The sequence below is a fragment of the Bufo bufo genome, chromosome 7 (genome assembly GCF_905171765.1).
Source record: "Bufo bufo chromosome 7, aBufBuf1.1, whole genome shotgun sequence".
NCBI classification, from domain to species: Eukaryota; Metazoa; Chordata; class Amphibia; order Anura; family Bufonidae; genus Bufo; species Bufo bufo.
In genome coordinates, this window is record NC_053395.1 from 222830185 (window position 1) to 222852247 (window position 22063).

The 22063-nt window shown below is 43.6% G+C and overlaps 1 protein-coding gene across 1 annotated transcript; it reads right to left on the reverse strand.

Annotated features, from left to right (window-relative positions):
* Positions 1-2285: 2285 nt before the first annotated feature.
* GPBAR1 (G protein-coupled bile acid receptor 1) lies at positions 2286-19628 on the reverse strand. The gene is made up of 2 exons (XM_040441288.1): positions 19506-19628; positions 2286-5681 (listed from the first exon to the last, which is right to left on the reverse strand). Exon 2 carries the CDS (start codon positions 5580-5582, stop codon positions 4572-4574), a length of 1011 nt encoding a protein of 336 aa, XP_040297222.1. The 5' UTR covers positions 5583-5681; positions 19506-19628; the 3' UTR covers positions 2286-4571.
* Positions 19629-22063: the final 2435 nt, after the last annotated feature.

The following is a 22063-nucleotide window of genomic DNA, read 5'->3' on the forward strand; positions in this document are numbered from 1 at the left end:
ATTCTGAACTCCTACAGTATGACTAAGGGCGCATATAGTATCCGAAAAAGTGTTAATATTGTGTTGTTGTATTCCTGTGTGTGGTGTACCAAGGGATTCTAAAGACGATTCAATAAATATTTCACTTTTATTCAATTTTCCTGGCTAGAAACCTCCTCTTTCTGCAGAATTATATAAGAACTATATTCTTGTACATAGGAGCAGTATTATAGTAGTTATATTCTTGTACATAGGAGCAGTATTATAGTAGTTATATTCTTGTACATAGGAGCAGTATTATAGTAGTTATATTCTTGTGCATAGGAGCAGTATTATAGTAGTTATATTCTTGTACATAGGAGCAGTATTGTAGTAGTTATATTCTTGTACATAGGAGCAGTATTATAGTAGTTATATTCTTGTACATAGGAGCAGTATTATAGTAGTTATATTCTTGTGCATAGGAGCAGTATTATAGTAGTTATATTCTTGTACATAGGAGCAGTATTGTAGTAGTTATATTCTTGTACATAGGAGCAGTATTATAGTAGTTATATTCTTGTACATAGGAGTAGTATTATAGTAGTTATATTCTTGTACATAGGAGGCAGTATTATAGTAGTTATATTCTTGTACATAGGAGCAGTATTATAGTAGTTATATTCTTGTACATAGGAGCAGTATTATAGTAGTTATATTCTTGTACATAGGAGCAGTATTATAGTAGTTATATTCTTGTACATAGGAGCAGTATTATAGTAGTTATATTCTTGTGCATAGGAGCAGTATTATAGTAGTTATATTCTTGTACATAGGAGCAGTATTGTAGTAGTTATATTCTTGTACATAGGAGCAGTATTATAGTAGTTATATTCTTGTACATAGGAGTAGTATTATAGTAGTTATATTCTTGTACATAGGAGGCAGTATTATAGTAGTTATATTCTTGTACATAGGAGCAGTATTATAGTAGTTATATTCTTGTACATAGGAGCAGTATTATAGTAGTTATATTCTTGTACATAGGAGCAGTATTATAGTAGTTATATTCTTGTACATAGGAGGCAGTATTATAGTAGTTATAGTCTTGTACATAGGAGGCAGTATTATAGCAGTTATATTCTTGTACATAGGAGGCAGTATTATAGTAGTTATATTCTTGTACATAGGAGGCAGTATTATAGTAGTTATATTCTTGTACATAGGAGTATTATAGTAGTTATATTCTTGTACATAGGAGCAGTATTATAGTAGTTATATTCTTATACACAGGAGCAGTATTACAATATGGAACAGAAGACCGGCACTTCACAAGTGAAGTGCCGGTCTTCTGTTCCATATTGTAAGTGGGCTTTTCATACCCTGGACGCGTGCACCACGACTCTGCCAGAGGAGTGCCGACTGCTTTCCCCTTTTTGGAGCAGTATTACAGTAGTTATATTCTTGTACATAGGAGCAGTATTATAGTAGTTATATTGTTGTACGTAGGAGGCAGTATTATAGTAGTTATATTCTTGTACATAGGAGCAGTATTATAGTAGTTATATTCTTGTACGTAGGAGGCAGTATTATAGTAGTTATATTCTTGTACATAGGAGGCAGTATTATAGTAGTTATATTCTTGTACATAGGAGGCAGTATTATAGTAGTTATATTCTTGCACATAGGAGCAGTATTATAGTAGTTATATTCTTGTACATAGGAGGCAGTATTATAGTAGTTATATTCTTGTACATAGGAGGCAGTATTATAGTAGTTATATTCTTGCACATAGGAGCAGTATTATAGTAGTTATATTCTTGTACATAGGAGCAGTATTATAGTAGTTATATTCTTGTACATAGGAGCAGTATTATAGTAGTTATATTCTTGTACATAGGAGCAGTATTATAGTAGTTATATTCTTGTACATAGGAGGCAGTATTATAGTAGTTATATTCTTATACACAGGAGCAGTATTATAGTAGTTATATTCTTGTACATAGGAGCAGTATTATAGTAGTTATATTCTTGTACATAGGAGCAGTATTATAGTAGTTATATTGTTGTACATAGGAGGCAGTATTATAGTAGTTATATTCTTGTACATAGGAGCAGTATTATAGTAGTTATATTCTTGTACATAGGAGGCAGTATTATAGTAGTTATATTCTCGTACATAGGAGCAGTATTATAGTAGTTATATTCTTGTACATAGGAGCAGTATTATAGTAGTTATATTCTTGTACATAGGGGCAGTATTATAGTAGTTATATTCTTCTACATAGGGGGCAGCAGTATGACAGTAATTATTTCAGTTTGGTCTTACCTTCTCCACCCTGTCATCTCATACAAATTACGTTACTCATCAGATCCATCTGAGTATTTACCCAATTTACAAGGGAAATTGATTGATACTAGAAAGCAGAAGTTGTGTTAAAGCAATAAACCGTCATTTAATAGAAATTAAGCGGGGTGTCAAAAAATCAGGCTCTAAGAACATTTTTACCACAAAAATAATCTCACAGATCTACAAAACCAATAATTCTGATAAATGTAACAAAATGGCAAGTTTTGGCACACAGAACATAATGGTTGTCATGAAAATGGAAAAACAATACAAAAGACAATGGCTAACAATGACATTAAACATTTCTAGGACCATGATCTGCAACCCGGGTCATCTAGTTTTGGTAAAACTACAACTCCCAACATACTCTGACAGCTGCAGAAGAGTCAAAGTGTATCAATCTATGACATAGACTCTATGTCATAGATTGATACACTTTGACTCTTCTGCAGCTGTCAGGGTATGTTGGGAGTTGTTGTTTTGCAAAAGCTGGAGGTCCGCAGGTTGGGCATCCCTGACATAGAGAATGCACTGATGACATCACAACAGCCTGAGTGACCCAATACAATGAAGGAACAGGAAGAAGGTCTTTCCCTCCAGAAACTTCTGTTTATCCCGCGCAGAGTAGCTTCATTGTTTGTAGACCTTGTAGATTCCCCTCCATGACAGAGTCCAGCTGCTCACAAGGGCATGGACAGGACATCGAAGCACGAAGGAGATGGAAAAGTCTGTACCTCGCTCAGCAACTAGATGCAACGGTCTGACTGAAGAACCATCATACAAGAGCTGCTCCCTTATATGGGGCTGCCTGGTTTTGGAGAATCCCATTTCCTATACCTTACTGGGGCACTTTGGGCAGATGCCACAGTTTCCATCCCTAATAGCAGCGACCACCAGAAAAAAAATCACTATTTGTTAGTGGCTGTGGATAACGGAGGCGGATCTCAAGCAGGAGACCCCCCTTTATGATGTCATCATAAGGGCCACCAATTTAAAGGTTACCTATCAATATAATAGACTATACTATAGCAATTCTCCCTAAACACAGGGAGACCTCCCAGACTCCTGGAAAAGTAGGCAAATCTCTCAGGTGCTGAGGAATCCTCTAGAAGACTAGTCCCTAGTGGTGTGACATCATCAGACCCCCAGCAGGAAAGCGCTGAGGAAGGGGTGGCGCCACGGCATGTAAAGGGGTGTGGTTATGATGAAATGGGCATGTCTAGCCTAATAGGGGAGTGGTTAATCTCCTGCAAACACCAGCTAGAAAGTATGTACTAGACCTATTAAAATAAGGGTACCCGTGTGATGTCATCATAGGGTTATAATAGTGTGTACAATCATATCCATTAATTAGCCCGCAAAATAGTCAAAAAGGGCTAAAAAAGAAGAACTTCCTGTTTGTGGAGTCACATGGTAATAACACTCATCACATGATTTCTCCCAGCCACTCAGCAGTACTGAGAAGCATCATGTGATTCATCATGTGACTGCCCACAACCAGTAAGTGCTTTCTTATTAGCCCTTTTTGGCACTGTTGGGGGCTGTTCGGTAGAAGCAGGTATACTCCCTGTTACAGCTCTATCAGGGGGGCACATAATGATAGGTCAGCGGTACCCCGAAACGTGTCATCATTAAATAAATTTAAATTTATTGAACAACCGGTTGTGAAAGTGCGCCCCTTGTTGTCCACACGCTTGACTCCTATGGTCTGGCGTTCTTCTACTTCTACTGTCACATGAGATGACACCACTATTACCAATGGCATATGGTAGGCGAGGGGTGCTGACTGGCTTTACATTGGGGTCCTAGACCTACACTTCTAATTGCATGGGGCGAAGCTGCAGTACCAATTTATGGATGCACCTACATGCCTAGATTGACATTGGAGAGGCTTTGGTGGCCATTGGGCCACAGTAGTCCATTCTTTATACAGATCGGCAGGAGTTGAGCCACCACCGGTTACACATAGATAATAAATCAGCAGTTTTTTTCCCCCATGGAAACCTCCCTTAAAGGTGATGTGTTGGGCATACAGGGTAAGGTGCCAGTGCTGAAGGAGTTCAGGAACCAGTGAGGGTCCCCATCAGTAGATCACCAAATATAGGAACCTAACATTCACAATTGTGTTGATAATAACTTAATCTTGGCATATTGGAAGTTAGTGCCACCCATTAGTGAAGAGTGCCATCTCTGGAACTACCTTAAAGCATTGCCTGGCACTAAGAGTGGACCCAGCTGTCAAGTCTTATATGGCACCATGTCATCATTCCACAGAAGTTAATTCATCCTCCAGAGTCTCTTCCTTGCTCTTCATGTCATGGTGGTGACTTGTTGGGTTCCCTCTGGGCTTGCAGCAGCACTGGCAATATTTTTTGCACAGGTTCCTCCAGAGTTCAGTGTACTGCCGGTGACTTAATCCCAAAATGACGGGGATGACAGCAGCACTGCCACTCCCCACACATGTAAGAGTCAGGACAATCCATATACTGATTTCATAATTCTCGATGGCCAGCACTGAGACCTGAAGAAGAGCAATGTAAGGAACCCAACAGATGAAAAAAGTCAAGGAGAAGATGGCAATACACTTGGCGTATCTCAAGTCCATTTGGCGCTCCATCTCCGTCACCACCTCCCTCTGCACTGATCGGTGGAGCTTCTTGATCTCCTTCAGTTGCCTCCTGGCCACTGAAAGCAGCTTGATGGTGATGAAGCTCATTGCCAAGATGGCCGGGATGACCACCCCATACGTCTCCAGGTATATATAAGCGTTTGGGAACACATGCTTATAGGAGCAGGTGCAGTTGTTTGCCCAATTATTCCAACCCAGCAACGGAAGGCAAGAGAACACCAACGGCAAAGTCCACGCCAAGAACAGGGAGAGAGGGACACAGCGGTGCACCCATATTTCCCGATAGTGCAAAGGGTAGATGATGCACAGGTACTTCTCATAGTGCACCATCAACAAGTTGACCAAGAATGACAGAAAGAAGAAGTTTGGAGATATGAAGGCAAGAAAACAGCCATTATAACCCAGGTCCTTGTTGAACCTCATCCGAGGGATACAGGGCAGGAGAACCCCGGTGAAGAAGTCGGCAAACAACAGACTGAGGAAGAAGTAGTTGGCCGTATTGTGTAACTTCCTGTTGAACACGATCCCAATGATGATGAAAAGGTTGGAGAAAATGATGAATGCTGAGAGAGGGCTGGATAGCAGGATGATCAGCCTCTCCTGGTCTTTAAAATTTGATGAATTGTTAGATTCATCTGACTCCATCCCTCACAGAGTCAACGACTATGGCACGTCCTTAACTGAGGCTCTGAGAACATTCTCCAGATGGATCAGAAACAGCAATGGAGATTTGCAATGGACGCACTGAAAGGAAGAAGATAAAGGATATGAAGTCAACCTGCAATGGTGGAACAACCTCTTTCCTCATCTCTGCAAGGCCTGCCACCAGCATGGACCGCTACTGGTGCCCATTTTCCTCTTTCTAGTGGTCACTAGTGATGAGTGGCAGATCCCATATTCGAATTCGCGATATTTCGCGAATATTTGCTAGAATATTTGTTTCATATTCGCGAATATTCGTATTAGAGATTATTCTCGCGATTGCGATTAATCTAAATTGTAAAAATCTCGTAACGCGAAGTTGATCAAAAAAGAATATATAGTGCTATATATTCGTTTTAAGAATATTCTTCATATTCTAAAACAAGAATATATAGCAATATAGCGAATATTCGCTAAATACAAACTAACTTAGCTAAGCTAATATAGTGCTATAATATTTTTTTTTATAGTGTACATTTTTTCCAAATCTGAAGTTAAGAGAAAAAAAGAATAAGACTATAAAAAAAAAAAGATTATAGCACTATATTAGCTAATTTGCTCTATATTTGTATTTAGCGAATATTCGCTATATTGCTATATATTCTTGTTTTAGAATATGAAGAATATTCAAAAAAAACAAATATATAGCAATATAGCGAATATTCGTAACATACACATATAGACTGCAATTTAGCTAATATAGTGCTATAACCTTTTTTTTCAAAGTTTTTTAATTTTTCTTCAACTCTGAAGTTCATAAGAGAAAAAAAATTACGACTATGAAAAAAAGCACTATAGCACTATATTAGCTAAATTGCAGTCTATATGTGTATTTTACGAATAATCACTATATTGCTATAACTTTGTTAAAATATGACGAATATTCTAAAAAACTAAGTTATAGCAATATAGAGAATATATTCGCCTTTTTTTTTCAATCTGTACTGTTATTCCACTTTGGCATACTCCTCCCCGACAAGCGTCCCCAGTTTTTATCGCACCGGTGCAATGCGTTTTGCACGCGCGTAATAAAAAGCTGAATGTGGTACCCAGACCCGAACTTCTTTACTGAAGTTCAGGTTTGGGTTCAAGGTTGTGTAGATGTAATTATTTTCCCTTATAACATGGTTATAAGGGAAAATAATAGCGTTCTTAATACAGAATGCTTAGTACAATAGTGCTGGAGGGGTTAAAAAATATATATTTAACTCACCTTAATCCACTTGTTCGTGCAGCCGGCATCTCTTCTTTCTTCAGGACCTGGGTAAAGGACCTTTGATGACATCACTGCGCTCATCACATGGTCCATCACCATGGTGATAGATCATGTGACGGACCATGTGATGAGCACAGCGACGTCACCACAGATCATTTTCCTCCTGCACAGCAAAGAAGAAGACAGAAGAGAAGCCGGGCTGCGCGAACAAGTGGATTAAGGTGAGTTAAATTAATTTTATTTTATTTTTTTAACCCCTCCAGCCCTATTTTTCTAAGCATTCTGTATTCAGAATGCTATTATTTTCCCTTATAACCACATTATAAGGGAAAATAATATAACAATCGGGTCCCCATCCCGATCGTCTCCTAGCAAGCATGCGTGAAAATCGCACCGCATCCACACTTGCTTGCTTGCGAATTTCACGCAGCCCCATTCACTTCTATTCACTTTTTCCACGCGGGTGCAATGCGTGACGTGAACGCATTGCACCCGCACTGAATCCGGACTCATTCATTTCTATGGGGCTGTGCACACGAGCGGTGATTTTCACGCATCTATATTCTGCGTTTTTCACGCAACGCAGGCCCCATAGAAGTGAATGGGGCTGTGTGAAAGTCGCAAGCATCCGCAAGCAAGTGCAGATGCGGTGCGATTTTCACGCACGGTTGCTAGGTGACAATCGGGATGGATCATTATTATCTTCTCTTATAACATGGTTATAAGGGAAAATAATAGCATTCTGAATACAGAATGCATAGTACAATAGGGCTGGAGGGGTTAAAAAAATAAATAATAATAATTTAACTCACCCTAATCCACTTGATCGCGCAGCCGGCATCTCCTTCTGTCTTCTTCTTTGCTGTGTGCAGGAAAAGGACCTTTAATGACGTCGCTGCGCTCATCACATGGTCCATCACATGATCCATCACCATGGTAAAATATCATGTGATGAGCGCAGTGACGTCATCAAAGGTCCTATTCCTCAAAGATGAAGACAGAAGAGATGCCGAGCTGCGCGATCAAGTGGATTAAGGTGAGTTAAATATATATATATTTTTTTAACCCCTTCAGCCCTATTGTACTATGCCTTCTGTATTCAGAATGCTATTATTTTCTCTTATAACCATGTTATAAGGGGAAATAATACAATCTACATAACCTTGAACCCAAAACTGAACTTCTGTGAAGAAGTTCGGGTCTGGGTACCACATTCAGTTTTTGTGCAAAACACATTGCACCCGTGCGATAAAAACTGAACAATGGAACGCAATCGCAGTCAAAACTGACTGCAATTGGGTACCTACTCGCGCGGGTTTGCCGCAACGCATCCGGACCTTATCCGGACACGCTCGTGTGAAAGAGGCCTCATGGTGGCCTTATAAACACCTGTGCTCATGTATCTACCCTGCAAGACCAGGAGCCTTACCCCCAACAAAACCCTGTTAAATGTTAGTGTATATCTCTTTATTGAAATGTTACTAGCAGTATTATTCGAGCACTATATGGTGCTAATATATATGCACTGGCTATTATACAGTATAATAGTATTATGTACTTTATACCACTATTACGTCTGCACCGGGTATTGTATAGTAGTGGTAAGGTATGTTCTGTGTGGCACAACATGATTGACACTGTTATTTGGGTGCTGAAAAACAAAGTGCTTTTATGAAATTGTGCAGCACGATGACTGACAACTTTTAGGAAGGGACATAAGGCAGATTTGAGAGGGAGGCACAACATGCATTGCACACAGCACAAAATATTGGGGCTTTATGCGCCACCCATTTAAATATGACATGTCCCCAACATATGGCATTGGAATCACAAATAGCAAATATGACCCTTTTCAGCCCCCCCCTCCAAAAAATGCAGACCACACCAGACTCCTAACTGCAAATAGACCCCAATAATAACACAGATCCCAGACCAGACTCTAAAAATAGACCCTAGAACCTCTAAAAAAAAGACCTCCAAACCAGACCCCCTAAACATAGTGAACCCAGACCACTCACCTTAAAACAGTCCTTCTGTAGAGTCTAGACCCCTAAAAATACACACACCAAACCTCCTAAAAAATAAATAAAAATATAGAACCTACATCAGAGTCCCCAAAAATACCGACCCCAGACCAGATCCCTAAAAGACACAGACTCGAGACCAGACCCCAAAAATTGTATAAACCCCCAGACCGTTCTGCCGGAAAAATATAGAACTTGGACCAGACTCAAAAAAAATCCCAGAACCCCAAATAAGACACCTAAATACAGACTCCCCAAAGAATACAGACCCCAGACCAGACATTCTACAAAAAATATAAAGCGGAGCATTTGTGAAACTGTCTTTGTTGCCTACATCAACCAATCACAGCGCAGCCTTCACTGTGATTGGTTGCTGTGGGCAAAAAAAAAACTCCCCCCAAAAAAATCTGTTTTTGTTTTAGATATTTTTTTTAAAATGTGACCCATAGATCCCAAACCAGACCTCTACAAGATCAACCCCTTAAAACATAGAAATCCCAGACCAGACACCTTCAAAAATATAAAGTTTAGACACCTTCAAAAAATACTGACCCTAGCCCAAACTTAAAAAAAAACAGACCCGTGACCAGATCCCTTGACCAAAGCCCCCCCCCCCCCTTTACTGACCCTAATCTACCCCATTAGAGACTTCAGACCAGACACACAGATATTCACCTCCCTGATTCTTCCCTCCGATTATGTGCAGAGGCGTCTTGGTGCAGAAGAAGGAAAAGAAACGGAGAGAGCCGAGTTTGTGGTTCTCCTGGGGTGCAAAGGATCCCCCCCCTCCCCCCCTATTCCAGGAGAGACACGACTATGGACATATTCAGCCTCAGTGTCATGAGCTTTAAACACGACCATATGTATACTGTACGTGTGCATGTCATGGCTGGGGAGGGGAGCCCCAGGATTAACCAACCCCCCCCCCCCCCCCCCCATTTCCAGTCATTACATAGTATAACGATGGGTGATGCAGTCATGCAGGGCTGAGGATAAAAATCTGTTTCTCTTCACTGAGTTTACGAGTCTTACCCTGGTCACAAATGGCTTTCCTAGAAAACTATAGCAACAGCTTGCTTTATGGTCAGGGATGGGTCCAGAGCCATAAAAAGACTAAAAAATTCTCCCTTCTTTATGGGGCGTTGGAGGCAAAATGCATAAACATCCGTGCCGGGAATGGACTTTTTATAGCCGCTGCCAGTGAAGAAGCGTTCACTTAGATTGTTCTAATCAGCAAACAGTAAGCGGAAACAGCAATGGAGGAGCGCCATCACCTAGGTGCATGCCCAGGTGGAGGCTCGGGCATAGGAGGTTATTCATGGTGGTTACTAGCATAAACCTCTTCTTCTGTCCAGGGCTGACACTACTGCTGTAGCAGCCATAGTGGCTGCGAGGGGACTGCAATATCAAGGAGGCTCAGGCCATAGCCAGCGGAAGGGAGGCTGCTTTAACCTCCTCTCTCTTAGGCATCATGCACACGACCCCTGTGTGCATCCGTGGCCGTTGTGCCGTTTTCCGTTATTTTTCGCGGACCCATTGACTTTCAATGGGTCCGTGGAAAAATCGGAAAATGCACCGTTTTGCAGCCGCATCCGTGATCTGTGTTTCCGGTCCATCAAAAAAATAGGACCTGTCCTATTTTTTTGACTGACAACGGTTCACGGACCCATTCAAGTCAATGGGTCAGTGAAAGAACACGGATGCACACAAGATTGGCATCTGCGTCCGTGATCCGTAGGTTACTTTTATACAGACGGATCCGAAGATCCGTCTGCATAAAAGCTTTTTCAGAGATGAGTTTTCACTTCGTGAAAACTCAAATCCGACAGTATTTTCTAACACAGAGGTGTTCCCATAGTGATGGGGACGCTTCAGGTTAGAATATACTGAGAACTGTGTACATGACTGCCCCCTGCTGCCTGGCAGCACCCGATCTCTTATAGGGGGCTATGATATGCACAATTAACCCCTCAGGTGCTGCACCTGAAGGGGTTAATTGTGCATATCATAGCCCCCTATAAGAGATCAGGGGCTGCCAGGCAGCAGGGGGCAGACCCCCCTCCCTCCCCAGTTTTAATTTCATTGGTGGCCAGTGCGGCCCCCCCCCCGCCCCCCTATTGGTGGCCGCACACTGGCCACCAATGATATTAATACAATGGAGGGGGGGCCGCACACTGGCCACCAATGATAATACAACAGAGGGAGGGAGGGGGGGGGGGCGGCGGTGGCCGCACACTGTGCCACCAATGAAAATAATACAATAGAGGGGGGGGGGGGGGGGGGGGCCGCATTGGCCACCAATGAAATTAAAACTAGGGAGGGAGGGGGATCTGCCCCCTGCTGCCTGGATGCCCCTGATCTCTTATAGGGGGCTATGATATGCACAATTAACCCCTTCAGGTGCAGCACCTAAGGGGTTAATTGTGCGGATCACAGCCCCCTGTAAGAGATCGGGTGCTGCCAGGCAGCAGGGGGCAGTCATGTACACAGTTCTCAGTATATTCTAACTAGAAGCGTCCCCATCACCATGGGAACGCCTCTGTGTTAGAATATACTGTCGGATCTGAGTTTCACAATCTAACTCAAATCCGACGGTATATTCTAACATAGAGGCGTACCCATGGTGATGGGGACGCTTCAAGTTAAAATATACCATCGGATTGGGGAAAACTCCGATCCTATGGTATATTAACTCCTGACTTTACATTGAAAGTCAATGGGGGACGGATCCGTTTGAAATTGCACCATATTGTGTCAACGTCAAACGGATCCGTCCACATTGACTTGCATTGTAAGTCAGGACGGATCCGTTTGGCTCCGCACGGCCAGGCGGACACCAAAACGACTTTTTTTTCCATGTCCTTGGATCCTCCAAAAATCAAGGAAGACCCACGGACGAAAAAACGGTCACGGATCACGGACCAACGGAACCCCGTTTTGCGGACCGTGAAAAAATACGGTCGTGTGCATGAGGCCTTAGTCTGTATAGCAGCCAGGATTTTCCTTGAAGCTTTAGGACAAGATGTGGATTGCGGTGCCAGCTGCCATACAGCCAGAGATCCATCCTTTAGAATTGGGGTCGGGAGTGAGGTCTGCAGGCCATAAAAGCTGGTTTCTAAAGGTTCCGCTTCCGACTGTATGGTGGTGAGCAACACAATCTAGGGATTTTATCATTTAGATTTTTTTGTTTTAAAAGAAGGCCAGGCTAATGTCTCTGGCTGCTATAGAGCAGATTAAAGCGGCCCCCTCTTCACCTGGCTCTGGTCTCAGCCGGCATGGAGAAGAGGAGAGATCCTCCTTTCCCTGTGTAATGGTAGATGTCAAGATGTAAAGAAGCCATAAACACAAAAAAAAGCCACCCAATGAACAAAAACCCCAGGAGCAAAAAAGCTGTTGTGTGTCTTCTGTTTCATATTTCCCATAGACCTTCAGAGAACAGTTGGAGCCGGCGATTTAACTGCAAAAAAACACAATAGTGGAGAAAAAACACCAGCAATAAATTACACGTGAGAAGCCATCCTTCACCCCGTGTGTCGTCTGTGTACTCTGCAGGAACCGCATTCTGTGGACTGTGGGTTAGAATCCGAATTTCACATTGCTGGCCATGTCTGTAGGAATCCACACGGTACTATAACTCCCATCATGTAATGCTCCTACATATCATTATACAGTAATCAGGAGCATGAGCAATGTAGCTGGTGTATTAAAGTGTGATACTGTCTCCAGAGCTGTGTATCTAAGCCTATAATGTGTGATACTGTCTCCAGAGCTGTGTATCTAAGCCTATAATGGGCGATACTGTCTGCTGAGCTGTGTATCTAAGCCTATACTGTGTGATACTGTCTGCAAAGCTGTGTATCTAAGCTTTAATGTATGATACTGTCTACAGAGCTGTGTATCTAAGCCTATAATGTGTGATACTATCTGATGAGCTGTGTATCTATCATGTGTGATACTGTCTCCAGAGCTGTGTATCTAAGCCTGTGTAAAACTGTCTGCAGAGCTGTGTATCTAAGCCTATAATGTGTGATACTGTCTGCTGAGCTGTGTATCTAAGCCTATAATGTGTGATACTATCTGGCTTAGATACGCAGCTCTAGAGACAGTATTACACATGATAGATACACAGCTCATCAATGTGTGATACTGTCTGCAGAGCTGTGTATCTAAGCCTATAATGTGTGATACTGTCTGCAGAGCTGTGTATCTAAGCGTATAATGTATGATACTGTCTGCAGAGCTGTGTATCTAAGCTTATAATGTACGATACTGTCTGCAGAGCTGTGTATCTAAGCGTATAATGTACGATACTGTCTGCAGAGCTGTGTATCTAAGCGTATAATGTATGATACTGTCTGCAGAGCTGTGTATCTAAGCGTATAATGTATGATACTGTCTGCAGAGCTGTGTATCTAAGCGTATAATGTATGATACTGTCTGCAGAGCTGTGTATCTAAGCGTATAATGTATGATACTGTCTGCAGAGCTGTGTATCTAAGCGTATAATGTATGATACTGTCTGCAGAGCTGTGTATCTAAGCGTATAATGTATGATACTGTCTGCAGAGCTGTGTATCTAAGCGTATAATGTATGATACTGTCTGCAGAGCTGTGTATCTAAGCGTATAATGTATGATACTGTCTGCAGAGCTGTGTATCTAAGCGTATAATGTATGATACTGTCTGCAGAGCTGTGTATCTAAGCTTTAAAGGGGTATTCTCATCACGCAGTTTCATACTTACCTGCTCCTGGCGCGCTGTCCACTTCCTGGTTTCGGCAGGGGGCGGGCTCCATCTTGATTGAAGTCTTCTCCCGGCCGGGCTGCGCGCTGGACTGAACGCGCACGCCGCCGCGCATGCGCCCTGGTGACTTCTTCCTGGCGAGTATACTATACTATACTGGCCAGGAAGAAATCACCATAGCGCATGCGCAGCCTCGGCGTGCGCTTTCGGGACCGCGCGCGGCCGGCCGGGAGAAGATAAGAAGTCGCCTGCGCAAGCGCGGCCACCGCAATTCCTGAGAAGAGCGGTGGCCGTAACCAGGGGAGACGGAAGACAACAGTCAGGTAAGTATATGTTTAAATTTTCTTCTGAGGGGTGGGAATTAGTTAATTAAATATATTTAGAAAAATGATCCCTGTTAAATCATTAACAGATTTAACAGTGATCATTAAGATGGGAATACCCCTTTAATGGGTGATACTGTCTGCAGAGCTGTGTATCTAAGCCTATAATGGGTGATACTGTCTGCTGAGCTGTGTATCTAAGCCTATAATGGGTGATACTGTCTGCTGAGCTGTGTATCTAAGCCTATAATGGGTGATACTGTCTGCTGAGCTGTGTATCTAAGCCTATAATGGGTGATACTGTCTGCTGAGCTGTGTATCTAAGCCTATAATGGGTGATACTATCTGATGAGCTGTGTATCTATCACGTGTGATACTGTCTCCAGAGCTGTGCATCTAAGCCTATGTGTAATACTGTCTGCAGAGCTGTGTATCTAAGCCTATAATGGGTGATACTATCTGCAGAGCTGTTTATCTAAGCCTATCACGTGTGATACAGTCTGCTGAGACAATGTATCTAAGCCTATAATGGGTGATACTGTCTGCTGAGCTGTGTATCTAAGCCTATAATGGGTGATACTGTCTGCTGAGACAATGTATCTACGCCTATCACGTGTGATACGGTCTGCTGAGACAATGTATCTAAGCCTATCATGTGTGGTACGGTCTGCTGAGACAATGTATCTAAGCCTATAATGGGCGATACTGTCTGCTAAGACAATGTATCTAAGCTTATAATGGGTGATACTGTCTGCTGAGACAATGTATCTACGCCTATCACGTGTGATACGGTCTGCTGAGACAATGTATCTAAGCCTATCATGTGTGGTACGGTCTGCTGAGACAATGTATCTAAGCCTATAATGGGCGATACTGTCTGCTAAGACAATGTATCTAAGCCTATAATGGGTGATACTGTCTGCTGAGACAATGTATCTACGCCTATCACGTGTGATACGGTCTGCTGAGACAATGTATCTAAGCCTATCATGTGTGGTACGGTCTGCTGAGACAATGTATCTAAGCCTATAATGGGCGATACTGTCTGCTGAGCTGTGTATCTACGCCTATCACGTGTGATACGGTCTGCTGAGCTGTGTATCTAAGCCTAGGACATACTGCACTACATTCCCCATAATGTAACGTTAGTACATTACATCATGACGTCATTACTGGCAGTAGCCGCAGAAACGTCTCAGTTCCGGGATTTTCCATAAATTCGGCAGCGATGCCGCAGGCTCACATCGGAGTAATGAGGTGTGACAGGAGGCGGCTTAATGTTTACCTTCCCTATAGAGCGGCGCTCCTGGCGTGTAGGGCGAGATGTAGCAATATCTGGTAACATGCGGAAAATGGCGCAGATTCATTGGGAAGGTAAATACAGTTTCTAGGAGTCCGGAAGAATGCCGCTTTCTGGCTAAACCGATTTGCAAACAGATTTATTACTTATAAAAGAAAGGTAAACACGCGGCCGGAAAACGCACAGCAAATAATTAACTTCCAGCCCAAAACTGCTAAAACTGGATGTTCAGCGGGGCCCTCTGTATTCACAGGGGCCACGTCACACCAAGCTGCGGCACAAAGAGCGCACGCAATTATTATTGTGGTTTTGTGAAGTGTTCTCCAACTCCACCTGTTACAAAACTACAACTCCCAGCATGCCCGACTAGCTTCAAATCCAGAAAAAGTATTGAAGTGACGTTTAAGAATTTTCTGGTTTTATGTACATTTTTTATAATGTTCTGCAACTTTCTAATAGATTTTCTGTTTCAGTTTTTCCTCATTTCCAAGATTTGGGGTTCAAAACATTTAGACTGATAACCTATAGAGACCCAACACATCTCATCGCTGAGGGTTTGTTACAGTTGTATCCAGTCAGTGAGCAAAACAGCTCAGCAGCCAGACACTGTAGCAAACGATCAGGACCGCAGAGAGATCTGGGCTTCCAATGGGATTCGTTCACAGAGGATTGTCTAGGCTGCATACGATTGTAGCAAACCCTCAGCTGAGAGAAATGAAAGCCCAGGATAGGTCTTCACTCTCTGTAGCCAAGAATGTTCCCCTTTCAATGACAGCAACCATAGATATTGAAAATGGCTGTCAGAGGACAGAGATTTGTGTAACTGTGTAAGCCTCAATCCGCAGAAAAGGTTTCTGTCTTGTGACTTTAGGTTGCAGTTCCTAGCTGTATTCAAGATCTATGCTTACCATCAGTGAATGAGAACATTTTACCGCAAGAGACTGAAAACTCACCCAAACCTGAGGTTTCTTGAAGTTTGCTGCAGTGTATAGTCTTGATATCAAAACCACAGAGAAATATTGTAGCAAACTCTCAGCTGTGATTCAAAACTCTCAGTTTTGAAATTCTGCATGCATGTTCCTATTCACTGACATCAAGCAGAGAGCTTAAAAAGGGGAAGGAAAAGGAACACAAATAATATTAAAGTGTTGCAAAAGATGTCTGGGATTCTTATAGAATTCTCTCCCTGAGATTGTCTTGATCCCACAGCAGCTCTTGTGGACACAATACAAGGGGCTGCCTGGAAATACCAGCTTGTATTCTATTCTGCAGAGGCGGTCTGGAAATGGCAGATTGTATTCTGCAGAGGTTGCCAGGAAATGCCAGCTTGTATTCTGCAGAGGCTGTCTGGAAATGGCAGCTTGTATTCTGCAGAAGCTGTCTGGAAATGGCAGCTTGTATTCTGCAGAAGCTGTCTGGAAATGGCAGCTTGTATTCTGCAGAGGTTGCCAGGAAATGCCAGCTTGTATTCTGCAGAGGCTGCCTGGAAATGCCAGCTTGTATTCTGCAGAGGCTGCATGGAAATGCCAGCTTGTATTCTGCAGAGGCTCCATGGAAATGGCAGCTTGTATTCTGCAGAGGCTCCATGGAAATGGCAGCTTGTATTCTGCAGAGGCTCCCTGGAAATGGCAGCTTGTATTCTGCAGAGGCTGCCTGGAAATGCCAGCTTGTATTCTGCAGAGGCTCCCTGGAAATGGCAGCTTGTATTCTGCAGAGGCTCCCTGGAAATGGCAGCTTGTATTCCGCAGAGGCTCCCTGGAAATGCCAGCTTGTATTCCGTAGAGGCTCCCTGGAAATGGCAGCTTGTATTCTGCAGAGGCTGCCTGGAAATGCCAGCTTGTATTCTGCAGAGGCTGCCTGGAAATGGCAGCTTGTATTCTGCAGAGGCTCCCTCGAAATGGCAACTTGTATTCTGCAGAGGGGGCCAGGAAATGGCAGCTTGTATTCTGCAGAGGCTGCCTGGAAATGCCAGCTTGTATTCTGCAGAGGCTGCCTGGAAATGGCAGCTTGTATTCTGCACAGGCTGCCTGGAAATGGCAGCTTGTATTCTATTCTGCAGAGACTCCCTGGAAATGTTAGCTTGTATTCTGCAGAGGCTCTCTGGAAATGGCAGCTTGTATTCTGCATAGGGCAGTGAATGTGAGACTCCCTCTGCCCTGCAGGCTTATCATAGGGTTGCCCATGAGCACTGACACTGTGTATTACCTCATGAGGCACAGGAGCGCTGTGCTCTGCTGCTCCAACCTAAAACTAGTCCAAGCAATTACCCAGCACAATGAAATAAACTTTCTTCATGGTGGATGTGTGATCCATACTGCACCGGACGTCTCACATCTCCTCCCGCCACATGAGGGAGCATTGTCTCCATGCAAAGCAGCGGACAGGACGAAGATTTATGATTATCTGGTGGGGACTTTATCACTTCTCCAGTTTATACATCATCATCATCAAATCGTTCCATGATCTCAATTACAGATACCGGTCATGGAATTGCTACTTGTGCGATTCCCTGACATCTTCGTGCAGTTTTCTGACAAACTCGATATCACCCAGGTCCAACCATAGGAGGTGAAGAAATGAGGTTTAACCCTTGTGTAACAGTCACTTCTGCCACTTTCTAATAGACTCTCAGCTCTTCACCATTTTTAAGATCTCTGCTTCCTCCAAGAGAACGTGGAAACAATGTAGACATCCGGAAGCTGAAAACCTATAACTGCTCACAGCTGAGGATTTGTTACAACTATATCGAGTCTAAACACAGCAGCAACAGCAGCACACATCTCTACTGTCCTGATAATTTGTTACAATGTATCAAGGCAGGTAACATGTATCAGCCTACGGAGGATTGTGTAGACTGGGTACAATGGTAACAAACCCTCAGCTGTAAGATGGATTAGGTCTGTACAGGTTTTCAGACTCTGGATGTAAACAAGAACGATCCTGTTCACTGAAAGCAAGCAGAAATCATGTGAATTGGAAGGAATTGAAACACAAACTCGACCAGAAAGTTGCAGGGCTTGAATGGGACTATGCTAAAGTGCCAGACCCGGCTCCGTGCCTGACTGTCAGTCATCAATATTAAAGGGGTATTCTGGGTATAGAAAGCTGGTGGGAAAAGCACGCCGCCACCACCCCAATTATTTGTATGGGGAGTGCCGGAGATAGCCGAATACAAAGGCTATCTCCGGCAGTCCCATACAAATAAATGGAGCGGCAGTGCACTATTCTGACCAGTTGTTGCTCCATCCTTTTCAGGGAGGATCCACAGGGTTAGGGCTCATTCACACAAACGTGTGAAGGCTGTGCCCGCGCTGTGGACCACAAATTGCAGTCCGCAATGCACGGGCACCATCCGTGGGACAGGCGCTTGGGGATCGCAGACCCATTCACTTGAATGGGTCCGCGATCCTTCCGTTCCGCAAAAAGATCGAGCAAGTTATATCCTTTTTGCGTTGTGGAAGCACGGAACGTAACCCCCAGAAAGCCCTCCGTAGTGCTTCCGTTCCGTTCTGCATCTCCGGATTTGCAGACCCTTTGAAATGAATGGGTCAGCATCCGTGATGCGGAATGGCCACGGAACGGTGCCCGTGTATTGCGGATCCACAAATGCGGTCCGCAATACGGAAACGGGAAGCACGTGTTCACGTGAACGAGCCCTTATACTTTCTATAAGCAGAATACCCCTTTAAAGTCCTTGAAAGAGCACTTTAAAGGGATCCATGATTAGAAAAACATGGCTGCTTTCTTGCAGAAACAGCGCCACACCAGTCTGTGGGTGGTGTCTGGAAAGGTCCTTGTCGCTGGGGATTTCCTGCACTAACGCATTAGAACAAACCTTCAGCTGCCTGAGACGGAATACAAGTAAGAATGCTCACAATTCCCTGACAACAAGCAGTTATTTTGGAAACGACAAGGAATGGAAGCACAACATATATACGTTATACAGAGACTAAATATACGGCACAAGTTTCATCCCGTTATCGCCCCCGGAGTCGTACAAAACATCACAAGTCTTACTGACCAGGAAACCTAGTAATACCAACAGCCATCTGGCGATAGAGAAACACAGATGTAGCAGAGCTGAGCTTGTCTTGTCAGTTTCCACCACTTATGGTGATATTACAAGGGTATGGTTTTACATAGGACTGCGAGTAACTGTTACATTGTAACAAAGCAGAAGTACACATAGTGCAAAAAATTCAATGACAAGCTCAGCTCTGCTACATCAGTGTCTGACCTTCTCAAACACAGAAGACTTACAATTCAAAGGCTGCCAGTGTCCCTGTACCCGAGTTGGGATGGGGGATGCAGGTAATCTCCGGGGGCGTCTGAACTCTGCGCCCTCTGGATCCTCTCTGCGGTGGGAGTGATCCGGTCAGAGATGACTTCTGTCTTCAGGATTGAGGGGACGTCCTGCGATGTCCTCCTGTCCCTCCCACCGACTCCGGCTGCAACAGAAGACACATCACCGAGAGAAGAGGAAACCCACAAGTCAGCAGTCTGGGGGATGGTGTGCTGCTGAGCGGGTGTATCTAAGCCTGTCACGTGTGAGTGTATCTGCTGAGCTGGTGTATCTAAGCCTGTCATGTGTGAGTGTATCTGCTGAGCTGGTGTATCTAAGCCTGTCATGTGAGATACTGCCTACAGAGATGCTGTATCTAAGCCTATCATGTGCGATACTGTCTGCTGAGCTGGTGTATCTAAGCCTATCATGTGTGAGTGTATCTAAGCCTGTCATGTGCGATACTGTCTACAGAGATGCTGCATCTAAGCCTATCATGTGCGATACTGTCTGCTGAGCTGGTGTATCTAAGCCTATCATGTGCGATACTGTCTGCTGAGCTGGTGTATCTAAGCCTATCATGTGCAATACTGTCTGCTGAGCTGGTGTATCTAAGCCTATCATGTGTGAGTGTATCTGCTGAGTTGGTGTATCTAAGCCTGTCATGTGCGATACTGTCTGCTGAGCTGGTGTATCTAAGCCTATCATGTGTGAGTGTATCTAAGCCTGTCATGTGCGATACTGTCTACAGAGATGCTGCATCTAAGCCTATCATGTGCGATACTGTCTGCTGAGCTGGTGTATCTAAGCCTATCATGTGCGATACTGTCTGCTGAGCTGGTGTATCTAAGCCTATCATGTGCAATACTGTCTGCTGAGCTGGTGTATCTAAGCCTATCATGTGTGAGTGTATCTGCTGAGTTGGTGTATCTAAGCCTGTCATGTGCAATACTGTCTACTGAGCTGGTGTATCTAAGCATATCATGTGCGATACTGTCTGCTGAGCTGGTGTATCTAAGCCTATCATGTGTGAGTGTATCTAAGCCTGTCATGTGCGATACTGTCTACAGAGATGCTGCATCTAAGCCTATCATGTGCAATACTGTCTGCTGAGCTGGTGTATCTAAGCCTGTCATGTGCGATACTGTCTACAGAGATGCTGCTAAGCATATCATGTGTGATACTGTCTGATGAGCTGGTGTATCTAAGCCTATCATGTGTTTGTGTATCTGCTGAGTTGGTGTATCTAAGCCTATCATGTGTGATACTGTCTGCTGAGCTGGTGTAGCTAAGCCCATCATGTATAATACTGTATTCCAAGTGGCGTATCTAAGCATATCATCTAGGAGTGTGCTGCTGAGCTGACGTCTATAAGCCTCTCGTGTGTGATACTGTCGGCTGAGCTGTTTAACGAAGCCTATTATGCGATACAGTCAGCTGTGCACTGTATCTAAGCCTATCATGTGCGATACTGTCTGCTGAGCTAATGTATCGGAGGGGGCGTATAAAGTAATTTCTAGGAGCATCGTGCTGTCTGGTCCTCTGAGACAGTATCACATATCATAGGCTTAGATACACAACGCAGCAGAGAGTACGACACATGACACGATTAGATACACCTCTCAGCAGACAATAGCACATATGATAGGCTTAAAAACAGCTCCGCAGAATGTATCACATATGATGGGATTAGATACACCTCTGAGCAGACAGTATGACGACACATGAGGATTAGATACACAGCTCAGCATTACACTGTCTCTTTGGTAGCTGTGCTGAGGATACGTTATATTTGGGGTCTCTCCCCTCTAAGTATATCCTATACCAGTGGTCGGCACGCCGCGGCTCTTCCAGGTGCGAGCTCCCACATAGCCGAAAGACCAACCCCTCCTGCTAATTTGTGACGAGCGCACTACAGGGTTCTTGCCTGTGGAACACATTTGCGTTCCGCAAAGCTGGAGAGGGCGTGTACGTCTCCTATCACATGCCCATATGTCCTCCCACTATTAGCGCACGCGCATCATCACACAGGAAGCCGAAGTAATCGCCTTCACTTGGGTGTACACACCTCCTTCCAAACGCCGGAACGTGCTGCGTCACAACAGGAAGGGACCAGGGCAGTGAAATATAACGGAACACTTTCTTCTGTGCTACGAACGTGACGTCATAGTAGCGCGCGCTACCTCCTTCTACAGGGGACTCTCGATTATTATTTGGCATCATCATTTACATGGCATGTAAACTATTTAAACTGAAAAACCAATAAAATACCGCTAGGCGTGCACACCTCGCACTGGCTCTGCAGACAAGTGTAATAAAAGTAAAAAATGATAAAGATAAAATGAAATAATAATCAAGATCAAAATAACAGAAAGTACATATAAAAATATGTAAAAACTCTAATAGTCCTCACTGCTACTATTGACGCAATAAAAATATAGAAAACATGAGACATAGAAATCATTTATAGGTCCTGCCCAAAGTCCGATGTCAACATAAAAAGTGCAGACTCCAAAGGCAATGCAGTGATCAAACT